The sequence below is a fragment of the Hypomesus transpacificus genome, chromosome 23, assembly GCF_021917145.1.
Source record: "Hypomesus transpacificus isolate Combined female chromosome 23, fHypTra1, whole genome shotgun sequence".
Lineage (NCBI taxonomy): Eukaryota > Metazoa > Chordata > Actinopteri > Osmeriformes > Osmeridae > Hypomesus > Hypomesus transpacificus.
In genome coordinates this window covers 3,562,585-3,575,276 of record NC_061082.1, presented here as the reverse complement: position 1 = coordinate 3,575,276, position 12,692 = coordinate 3,562,585, and the positions used below count along the sequence as shown (strand labels likewise).

Genomic DNA, 12,692 nt, shown 5'->3' with positions numbered 1-12,692 from the left:
TTGTCTATCCTGTTAAACATTAAACAGAGAAAGGAAAAATTCAGAATAGAGACACATTCAGACCACATAATGTAGCACATTAGCACACGTAATAATGAATGCATCTTCCATGTTTACAGTAGATAATTTACAACACAGCAGTATGTTGATCTTTATCCGGTAATTGGATGTTTCCAGAAATACAATACTTTGCCTTGGGAAAGCCATCTCTGAGAAGACTAGAGGATTAGTTTGAAACTGTCCTTCTCCATCCCTGCATGTAAATGTGGTTGTATCTTGCATCTTGTACAGTTATTGACAGATCATTGTGAGTTTGAAAGAAACAGCTCTATTCTTAAAAACGTATACAGACACGAGAAACATATTTCTATGTTCACATTTGTTTCGAACAAAATGATCTAAAATGAATGATTACATTGCCCTATTTGAAGTATACATTGTTTAATAAAATGGGCACATATTAGTGGCTACCAATGATAGCCTATGGACTGCCAGAAAGACTGTGCAGTCCCTCAAGCTTGTACCATGACCACTTCAACTCACATAAAGCATTATTACTCAAATAATGAGTTATACTTGTAAAATATTATATTGATCAAACATTACATTATCAACAAAAGAAAAATGAGTGAAAACCAAATCCACATTTAGGATTGTGTAAAATTATACTTGTGGTTTTATTTTTGTTTGGATAAGATGTTGAGAGCGTGCAAAATGCTTATTAGGGAGTCAGGTGGCTGAGCGGTTAGGGAATTGGGCTAGTAATCTGAAGGTTGCCAGTTCGATTCCCGGCCATGCAAAATCGTTGTGTCCTTCACCCTACTTGCCTCGGGGGATGTCCCTGTACTTACTGTAAGTCGCTCTGGATAAGAGCGTCTGCTAAATGATTAAAATGTAAATGTTATTTGAAGTGGCTTCTGTAATCCTAATAATGCTCTGAAAGATGCCACAAGGCCTTTGGGAAACATTTCAAAATGTAAACCTCCTGGTGTGCCATGACATTTACTAGGCTACTGCTAACACAGGGGGAAGGCAAAAACCAACAGATATACCAAATGAATGCACATCTTTTATTCATTAGCTCACAATAAGAGAAACAGCCTTTTTGGGATTTATTTACCTCACATCTTGGTGTGGCCTATTATCCTGTGAGCATCTCCTCTTTAGAAACCAGGCTTTGCACTCAGTGAAACAAGCCTGCATGAAAATGCATCTGAAGCATCCTATTTACAATGCTGAAGCAGTACATATTATAACTTGCTAAAATGGCTCACAAGTTGATATGAAAACCAAAGGGACAAGTCCATAAAATGTACCCTAGTGTACAGATACAATGTCACAATATATATTTGATATCTTGTTGAATCATCAGTCTTGATATATTGTGAAATTAAACAGCCGAAAACCACTTACAAAAATAGCTGCGTAAGCTGTAAAATAGTCCTTCCTACTGCCTATGCACTTAACAGCATAACATAATAAAACAAGGTGTGTGGTTACTGTTTCAGATACAATGTATTCCAGGTCACCTTAATGACCACAACATCTGCCGTGTGATTCCAATTCAATCAATCAAATAGTTTTTATAGCTCTTATTTGGATTTCACTGCTGATTGTTGGCATCATACATTGAAGCACACAGTGACATGCATACATACATGAACCAAGTACACCACTTTATTTTGAACCTGTAACGAGGTCAATAATGTAAGAAGAATGGGATCCATAAAGACAAGCACATACATATTTCACATTTAGATGCATTAGGCTGTAAACGGTCATTCCCTATGCTTTAGACATCCAGGCCTACACTAGACAATTCTTTTGCTTGCACTTTTGACCAAGAAATGTGTTAGACTGCATTATTTCTGAGCGCTGTTTTCTGTAGGGGGCATCTTCTGACACTAACTAGAATCTACAGCACTGGCTCACAAGGAAAATGTCATGACAACCTGGAACTAAGGAGTTAGTCTCTCCTGAACATAGTGTATTTCTGTCTCACCAGTTATGCTATTCCCATGTCCATTCTTGACTGGACTTTGTCTGTACTCATCTTTACACATTTGTCTTTGAAGACTTCTTGAACATACAGTGTAAAGAGATAAAACCAAAAGAGTAAATGTGTTCATTTAACAATGAAACAGTACAATTCACAGTAATACAATACTCACACATGGATGTCTGGTACAAAATATAGGTGTTGTTTAAAAATTGTGTGCTCACTTAGAAAAGGCAGACAAAAATGCTGTACAAATGTAGTAATGGGAACATAAGAAAATGAAAAGAATGTTTGAGTGACCATGTGTTTTATACACCGATACAAGTAATTATAGGCAGTCCAATCAGGTTTCAGTTTGAACTGGTTGTAAATATTGTAAATATTGTCAGTGTTGTATGTCAACAATGTTTTAGGAAAGAATCTGAGAAAGATTGTTTTATGATTGTCTTATTTTGTAAAACTATAACTGTTTGTTTTTCACCATATAGTGCAATAATGCCTTGAATATTACCTACCAATGATGCATTTGCTAAATGTGTGCAGTTGCTATGGCTTTATGCATGTTTGGTGACATACATAATTCTTTACAGATTAAAAAGTGACATCATATTGTTGACTTGTAAAAGTCAATAGTGCATTTTGTGCAAACAAAAACATGAACAGAGAAAAGATTTTAATCTTTATACTCAAATATAAAAATAGGCAATCATTGATGATGTCAGCATACTGTACCACACTTAAAATCTCACTGAAAAACTCTATTATGTAGATTACTCCCATGGATTTTGAATTGTTTGCTTGAATCTTCATAGAAACAAAAAAAAAACGGAGACACCATTTGAGTAGCTCATTTCATAAAAAGGTGCAACAAGCATGAAGCTGCATATGTACATAGTTTGTAAATAGGTTGTTGATGCCTAGGTATATCATATATAACCTACAATAGTACTTCTCAAAGCAAGACAAGTTACAGATTATGTTTAATCAAGCGATTTGAGCTATGCAGAGCATATTGAACTATCCAGACAGCACTCATTCCATCAGGTTGTTTTATTTCATCGTAAGTGAAAAATTCCTGCTCAACTGCATTCGTTTTTTTACCCTTTGCAGAAAAAAATGTTGAGTCATTCAAAACTGGGTGAATGTTGTACGTTTCTCAAGAACTTCAAGATAATCTGGATCAATATGAAGCTTGGCTTTCAGTTCCCAGTATTCACTCCTGTTTGGCTCCACATAGACAGTACTTGGTGCTGTACAATATAGTATTGTTTGCTGTATTGTCTCAGGGTGCATATATTGATGCCGAACATCAAAGTCTGAGGTATACTGATTAGATGAATGGCCTGCATGCCTGCATGGGAGAGTATTGCTGTAAGGTGACTGTTTGTCTTGGTTTAAAACTTCTCTGTAGTCATACTGATTATCGTGTAAGGGGGAAGAGGGCTTGTTGAGAGGCTCCGGAGTGCTAAACCTGTAATCGGAGCTTATTGCATTGCTGCCTGCCTCCACATCGCAGTGATTCAGGAAAGCCCCATTGAGCTCATCAAAGTCTCTATATCCATCCACTGATTTGTTTTCTGCTGGGCTGTAGACAGGTTTCTTGCATGTGTGCTCCGTAGGAGGTGGGATGTACTCATACACATGCCCAGCAGACGTTCTGACTTTTGGAATGGAGTCCTTCTTGTAAAGTCCATACTCCATGTTGAGCGAGCTAATGCATGCGTTCACTGAGTTATTCTGATCGTTTTGAGACTTTTGCCGTTTTTTTTTTAGGCTCACAAACAGTCCAGCAACCACAAACACCGACACTATAAACAGCAGAAGCAGGGCAAGAATCAGGAAAGATAATGGAACAGTGTTGAAATGCGTGTCGTAATCCAAGGATGTTTCTATGGTGATGGTGCTGCCAGGGAACGATTCTTCTGAGGGAGGGATCACAGAAGCAAGTACTTCAGAGTTATTAGGACAGAAATTAGCTGACTTAATGTACCGCATATCCTCCCCGGCCAGCCTCTTTGGAGAGCCGCAGATGACATTGTTTACAACAGTCCCAGTGCTAAGCTGCTCCAGCCACATCTTTAACTCTACAATGGCACAGGAGCAATCCCAGGGATTCTCAAACAAATCTACTTGCACCAGTGTTGTAAGCTGATCCAACACACCACTGACAGGCAGATAACGGAGGTGGTTGTTACGAAGATTTAGACGTGCCAGTGTCAACCCTTTAAATATTCCCCCAGGTAAGGTCTTTAGCATGTTGTTGTTCAGGAAGAGTAGCTGAAGGTTGGATACATGCTGAAAGGTGTTACATGCGATTTCCCTAATGACATTGTATTCTAAATACAGGAACTGCAGACTGTCTAACCCATACAACATCTCCGCTGTAAGACGGTCTATCAGATTACCGTTTAAGTACAGCCTTCGCAAATGTGTCAGATCCCCAAAGGCTCTGTCATGTATGTGAGCTATTCGATTGTTGCCAAGGTGAAGCAAATCTAATCCAGTCGCCTCAATGAAATCCGATCTGCGCACCACAGGGATATAATTCCCTGTAAGATACATCTTTTTGGGATTGTAAGGTTTGGGATTTAAGTCTGATATGCGTTCTATCTTCCTCTCTTGGCAGTTGACATTTAGACCAAGGTCTGAAATTTGGAGATTGCATGTACAAGCAGTGGGACAGTCCAAAGGCACAGGAGATTTGGTCTGATAGGAGATTATCTGACCATAGTTCTGTGGTCTGTTGGATGGAATCCGAGAAGTGGGTTTGGACTTTAATTTGCCCGCCGGACGAGGACCCTTGGTCGGCCTTGATGACGAGCGTGCTATCCCAGAGAGAGTGAACGAGGCCGTAACCGAGGCTGTAACCGAGGAGGGTGTGGTTCTGTGGTGTGCATCAGTGCTCAGATGAGGCTGGGGTTGCATCTCATACTCAGCAATAGCTCTCCTGGGGCATAACTCCTGTTTGGAAACCTCATCAAGATCTCTACCATGAAGCCGGAAAGGGAACTCACACACCACATCGCCAACCAAAGCTGTGTAGGATATGCTCTCCAGCCAGGTCTTTAAAGCTATCAGCTCACAGGAACAGTTCCAAGGATTCTCCTCCAGCTGCAACTCCACCACACTGTTCATGTGTTCCAACAAGCCTGAATAAGGGAGCACTTTCAGTTGATTACCCCTCAAATCAAGGTGAGTCAAAGGGACATACTGAAAGAGGTTTGTGGGAAGAGTTGAAATTAAGTTGTCATTTAAAATCAGAACCTCCAGATGACGTAACTTGCTGAAGGCATTCTGCTCCACGTGAGTGATGTAATTATAGTCAATCTGTAGATATTCCAGACTTTCAAGGCCATTAAAAAAAACCTCCTTCAAGGCATCGATTTTGTTATTATTGAGATGCAATCTCTTTAATCCCTGAAGTCCGTTAAAAGCTCCCGATTCTACCTCAGATATGTCATTGTTGCCCAGGTGCAGTATCGTGAGTCCATTGTAATCAACAAAGTCATTGGCAGATAGCATTTTTAAAAGATTCCCTGTGAGCAATAGATGATAGGTTGAGAAGAATACTGGGCTGATCTCTGAGAGATCAACAATCCCTCTGTTTTCACAGCTCACAGTCAGTATGCCTTCTTTCTCCTCACAGGCACACAGTCTTTGACACATGTCCCCATAATTTTCAACCATTTCCACAGTACACACAGATGTGGCAACAAATACTACGACTGTAATCCAGGTATGCATCTTTCTGCATTGGTGGCCAAACTCACTGTGATGATGCAGTCTCCTCTGTCATCTGAAGACAAAAGATACCAAAGTAAAAAGACTGATGCAATTCAGCAGTTTTTCAACAAGCTCTCCAATAGGCTATAGCCTCTGGGTCAAAGCTTTAATTGCAGTGGCCTCGGGTTAACTTTTGGCTGCGGATTTAATGTGACACAATTCAGGCATACTGCTGCTAGAATAATGAGGGATGGAATTAAAATCGTTTTCTCCAGTAACATAGGAGTATCTGGTGAATAAAGAGAGTAAGTAGATAAGGTGTGATCTATGTGATCTATCAAAATCCAATTAAATGTAGGGTTACGTTCAATTGGCACATCTGGTACCCTTTTCAATCAAATGTAATACCTGTATAGAAAAGAAAAACGTGGGCTAACATATCTTAACATATGCTTTATGCTGATCTCAAAATATGCAAAAGCAGGTTTGCATAGCATAGTCTATGAGCTGGCAAGACATTTGTCTAATACCAATTTTAAAAAGCACGAGTTCTATTCCTGTGGAGAAGACTTACCTTACTTGGTACTGGCGATGACAAATTCCTTGTTTGTAATTGAAACGCGTTGAACAATATATGCTTTCAAAAGCGATTCATAATACACGCGTTCACCAACACTAATCGACTAAAAAACAAAAGAAATGCTGATCCACCATATCTGCCAAATGCTTCTGTCTTTAACATTATATGCCGGAGGAGACAAAGCTGCGCCTGGTGCCTGGTAACAAAGTTGCTTATTCGGTCTCTCTCTCTCTCTCTCTCTCTTACACACACACACACACACACACACACACACACACACACACACACACACACACACACACGCACGCACGCACGCACGCACGAACGAACGCACACACGAGACACGCACGCTCGCATCCATGCACGCACACCTACAAAACAACAAATGTATTGTGACACACGAAGGACGTCGACCTTAAAGCATTTGCAAAAGTCCTTACTTACCACATAGACAATACAATGACTTACCATGTCTTTACCCACGAAAGTCGGGAGGATGTCACATCATTTTATGTTAAACTGATGTGTGGGCATGGACTTCAGCGGTCATATATTTCCGTATACACCTTCGTAATACGTTGTCATATGCAAATAATTACAAAAAATGATCTATAATTCATAAGATTTCCAGCGTTTCTTACCCTTAAACGAGTGAGGTTTAACGCGTTTACCACCCAGTGGGAGGTAGAAACTCAAATCCGTTACTCAGAAGATGGGCAATAGTCAGGACAGATTATGGCATGTGTTCTGTGTAACCGTTTAGAAAACGTAATTTTGTAGATTACCTAATCAAAAATGTTTACAGATATGATCACGTGTCATTGTATATTGTACGTGAATATTGGCTTATTGTGCGTGACAGTAACAATGTGTATCATATTTCTCACTCAAGTTCTAAATGCAAGGCAGGATACACCCCTACAGTACTGTGAAAGAATGGTATGACTTGCAGACCAATGTATTCAAATCTTTTGCTATTTTGGGCATCTCACCTTGAGCAAGAGTTGACCAAGTGACAGCAGTTTCATCCCCTGCAAACATTTGTCTGAGGCTACATGAGACTTTCTGTTCTATAAAAGGAATATATGACTCATTCATCACTCATTCCCAAGCAAGATGAGTCTGGGTTTAAAACATTTTGTAACAGTCCTGGAGACAGCAAGCCCCTGCATGGATTGTCACTATGCCTCACTGTTCTCTGGCATGGCCAGTAAACTGAATTATGCAGCATTGCCTTCACATTTATATTATCATCCAGTGCATGAAATATACAATTTCACCCCTGTCATGCATGGGATATGAATTGAAACATCAGAATTGAGGTCTGGGAAAGGTTGCAGCCAGGATTCAGACATAGAAACAGATAGAAATGGGTCTGGATGGAGAGAAGATATTTTAACAGTCAGCGTCTACAGCTATGCCTGTTTATCCGATTGTCATCCAAATCAGATGTGCCCAATCATTAGCCTTGCAGCAACAACATGGTGACATATTCAAATTCATATTCTGATAATGAACGCACAGCCAAATATATGCCTGGCTTATTCTGAATAATTGGAAAGTAACTGCTACTGCCAAGCCTTGTCAGCTTGGCTTCCCCCCTAACTCTAACAGTTGTTCAGACAGAAAGAAAATGACCATGTGTTGCTGTCACACGTGCTTCTTTAGGCTCATAACGAGCTAATGTTTCTGTTTATTTATATTATTTAAATTTAATAAGTGAAGAGCTAACTCCACGCTACTTGTGAGTATGTGTTTGAACACCACCATGCTGGGTTAAGGAGAAGACCTGCATCACCCTGTTCCACCTGACATGTCGTGTCACTCATGTGGAAACTTGTCAGGTGTCGTTCTGCTCAGCTGTGTTTCACGTAGCTATCCATCATCCTCTTAGCTCTGACATTCACATGAGGACTGAGCTGGCACATCAGGCATGCTGCCTGAGGCGGATTTTTAAACAGTGTTATTGTGCATCACAAACGCCTGTACAACTTGTGTGCGTGCAATTTTTAAAAATGTTTTAGCTGGCTCCAGAGATTTGTACACTAAGAAGCGCATACTGCAGGCCCTCAGCATCTGCCTCAACCTCATCATTACCCCACAATCTTTGAATAAATTACCATTAATGTCTGTTGTAACATGATAAGCAAAGAAGTAGGTGGATTTAAAGCATACTTAATTGCAGTATTTACAGCTGTCATTGCAACTTTCTGAATGACACCAATTACACAAAATATTTGTGGTTGAAAAAATGTGTGTATGTGTGTGAGTGAGTGCGTGTGTGTGTGTGTGTGCATGTGTTTGTGTGTGTGGGGGGATCCTCTCCTTCCCTTCCTTTGAGGCAAGGTTCTATAATGATGCATCATGTATATCCACAAGGCAGGAAGAACATACAAAACATGACAGACAGAGAGACTGACCTTTTTTTAACCTTCTATTTTTACTGTGGTAGTGGACCACACTCCCCTGACTAACAAGTGACTATGCTTGTTTTATGTTGTTACTGTATTCCTGTTTTGTATGTTGTACAGACTATGGTGGCAAACCAGTTTCCCCATTGGGGATCAATAAAGTAAATCATCATCATCATCATCATCATCTGAGGCATGACTTGAGCCTGATTTAATATCTTATCAAGTCTTCCATGACAGTGAATGCACTCCAGACATCCATCCATCCAGCGTAGGAAAGCAACACATAATACAAACTAATTGATTATTGGTTGCCAGGTCTGAATGAACAAATCCAGTTGTTGGTTTCATAACTGTGACTGATGGGAATGTTATTAGGGAAGAAATATTTTGCTATTTTCAGAGTCACGTAGGGTTAAGTCACACAGAGTCATTTGGACTATACTCGGGCCTGAGGCGTTATAGCCCAGTGAACTCAAGTCAAGTGAATGAAAGATGTTACAGTATACATTGACTCATCATGACAGCATGTCTTTCAAACAGATGTGGAACTATGGATTGAAAAATAAAAAAGTGTTGCCTAAACAGCGTTCATTAGCAACATTAATAGGGACAGTGCTTTTATTAGAATTACATCACCAAATTCATCATCAACAGAACTCATTTAAAGTGTTTGTCTTCTGGCAAAACTGTATTCTCAGCAGACTTGTCAAAAAAGGCTAAGCAGGCAATTCATAACCGTTTCATTTAAGAGTTGCTTTGCAACGTTTTTATCCAATTTTCTGTTTGAAAATATGACTCAGCACACGCTCTTCCTTCAGTGGCCTTGGCTGCTCCCCACATCTGGGTAAATCTACAAGGATTCCCATCTTCCAAAAAGCTGTGACTGCATCTGGTACGTATTATTTGGTGAATGACACACTGGAGGACTGAAATACACCTTGTTTAGATGCCTAGACACATTGACTATCAACATGCATGAACACCAGCTGGCAAAACACGAAAATGGGAAGATAAATATAGGCCCATCTGCTCCTTTGATGATGGAAGAGCGTGTGAATATGGTGGACAACAAGAATATTGCACTTTGATTGGCTGATGGAGTTATCATGTACAACAGCGCCCTCTGCTGACAGATCTGACGACTGTCGACCCCAAAATCGAAAAACTGAAATATGATAAATATCTTGTTCTATGCAGTAGATTTTACTCCTTTCTTCAGACATTTATATAAAATACATTTATCAAAGCAAGTTTTACCAAAATGACAGCCCTATTATTGCTGATTATGAATGAATAATTGTCATCTGTTGAGTCAGACTTTTTTCTAAATGTGTTCTAGATTGCCGCGTTTTGAACTTCTATTTGATTTTCATGGATAAGCATAAGCCTCATTGACTTTAGCTCATACAGCTCATTTTTTATTAAAATATAATGCATGGAATATTTTAACCACAACAAAGACCAACTATTTTGTGCTGTTTATCACATGCATGTGATAAACAGTACCCACTTATTTGTAACGACTAGTCAGTTTTGACCGGGAACACCACAGGTGTAGCCTACACAAGTTGAATAAAACACCTAAAGTGTAAGTATTTTGTAGTTTGATGCCCTGTGTGGGCCAAGTCATGGTACCTATAACAATTTCTGTTTTGTGAGGCTTGTGAGATAGTGAGAGAGTAAGCTATATAAGCTTGCCTGAGCAGAAAGCAAACAGCTAACATCGTCTGATGTCGCCGTGCACAACGTAGCCTGCCAGACGTAATAATATTTTAGTCCTCAGGGTGTCAGTGGTAAGTCAAAATCGAATGCTTTCTCCTTCATGTTTGATTGTCTAACGCAGGGGTGTCGAACTCCGGTCCTCGAGGGCCGCTGTCCTGCATGTTTTAGATGTTTCCCTGCTCCAACACACCTGATTCAATTAAAAGGGTTGTTATAACGACCATTCATTCGAATCAGGTGAGCTGGATCAGGGAAACATCTAAAACATGCAGGACAGCGGCCCTCGAGGACCGGAGCTCGACACCCCTGGTCTAACGTGCCACTTTACACCTCTCTTCTCGTTGACTCAATACTTACTTGCAAGCAGGAGTAACCCTTCAAAGAAACCACTTGAGGTTGTATCAGTTCTATGCCGTGTTTGAGACAGAGCTATTTCACAGAAACAAGTACAACTATCGTTTGAAAAGAAACGTTTGCAATTGATTTCATGGCCACAAAGAATGGTAGAGTAAGCTCACAATAGCCTACAGTGTTACCACGTTTCCTGTAAAGTACAGGTGTACCATGTGAATAGCAATAGCATTTTGATTATACTGTAGGATGTCAGTAAGAAAACACTCCTGGATTGTTGTTGATGTGAACAAGATAATGTAATGACGAGAGCTCAGTCAATTACTGTGTAGCGTCTGCATGTGCCCAGATAGCACAAGGGCTTCCTTTTCTTCTAATTGAATGCTACACTCTCCTTATCTTTATTTAACATGTTGAAATGGCACTCATAAGTAGGCTACTAGATATCCTGTTGGCAGTGTAAAGATTTAAAAGAAACTCAAACAAGGTGTTTTAAAGAGGTTAAGAAAGATGTAAACATGTACACCCAATATAATTTCAAAGCAATGAAGATCTGGCCATGCATGAAGTCTTGAATCTATGTGTGGAAGCAGGAACAATGGCTATTTCAGACAAGGCTGTGTTCTCAGTTTTCTTAGCTTGGATGACACTTGTGTTCTTTTGTCTTCAGGTGGTAAGCAAGACTTGACTAGTGAGCTTCTGTTCAAGCACTGTGTTATGCAGTGCTACAAATGTCAACTGTTGATATGAAACTCCCGAAGAAGCAGGTTGCCACTACACATCTGCAAAATGAGAAAATGACAAGAGAAATTCTGTGGCAGTATGAGACTAGCTTTATTTAGCTGTGTTTCTTTAATTCCTGGGAGCGCAGCAAGCACCAGGGACTGCACACAACAAGCCCTGATTACAACCCCACCATTAAAAAACACAGGTCTGTATGATGTTGCCACGGTAACACACATCACTTATTTTATGACAGCTTCTGCTTTCCATCTCCTAAACCCATAATATCCCCCCAGTAAGAGTGTTAAATACATATAAGAAATAAGAAAAAAATAAGAAATATGACATGCTGCATCAATGCTGGGAGTAACTTAACACATATTGCTGTACATGACAATTTTTTTGCCCTTTGTAATGTCTTTCTTAGTCCCATAAATAAAATAAAAATACCTCACAAGTTTATTTGGTTAATGTTTTTTTGTCAAGCGTAGTAATGTATGATTTTGTGTGTGCATGTGCATCTGTGTGTGTGTGTGTGTCTTTTCTTGCTTATGTTTGCTGCATCTTGGTGTTCCTGCTTTTGTCACGCTCCAGTAACAGTCATTCAGCTGACCATCTCCTTCACCTTTCTCCCACTCCTCCCATGCGGATTTTGTTATAAAACAGCCTGGGAAACAGGCTAAGCCCACATCAACAGTTTATACATTCCCTTCACGTTTATCAGACCATCCACAATCCAAACAGTTATGGAGTTCCTTTCATTTTCAGCTCATATTTGTAGAGCCTCAGGCAGTTATCCAGGGTAATACGCGATTTCAGACAGGGCTCAGACAGCTGTATATCACAAATACTGTTATGTCTCTCCTGAATAATCCCTAGGACCTCACACTTTGGAGAGGCAATTTCACCAGCTAAATCTGTTACAAACTCTAGTTGCCATGCGCAATGTCACATCAATATTTCAATTAAATATGTGCATATATGCATGAAACTATACTCGTGTTGCTACAGTGCTCAATATGTATCAGCAAGGATGAAAATAAGGGAGCAAGTCTGTACCGTATGTTTAATTGTAAATTCAAAGGATAAAGGGATAATTACTTGCCATCAGAGTGAGTGTGAAACTAGAAGATAAGGGGTGCCAAAAATAGATGATGAAGTGAATTCTCTTCATGAGTTA

At 39.8% G+C, this 12,692-nt stretch overlaps 1 protein-coding gene across 2 annotated transcripts; it reads right to left on the bottom strand.

Moving 5' to 3' along the window:
* Positions 1-2,637: 2,637 nt before the first annotated feature.
* Positions 2,638-6,859, bottom strand: slitrk5b (SLIT and NTRK-like family, member 5b). 2 transcript variants are annotated; one of them, XM_047047213.1, is made up of 2 exons: positions 6,771-6,859; positions 2,638-5,795 (listed from the first exon to the last, which is right to left on the bottom strand). In XM_047047213.1, the coding sequence occupies exon 2, from the start codon at positions 5,741-5,743 to the stop codon at positions 3,128-3,130; it is 2,616 nt and encodes an 871-aa protein (XP_046903169.1). In that variant the 5' UTR covers positions 5,744-5,795; positions 6,771-6,859; the 3' UTR covers positions 2,638-3,127. The 2 variants fall into 2 exon arrangements, with proteins under 2 accessions (XP_046903169.1, XP_046903167.1); XM_047047211.1 differs by lacking the exon at positions 6,771-6,859 and adding an exon at positions 6,297-6,461.
* Between the last annotated feature and the right edge of the window lie 5,833 nt (positions 6,860-12,692).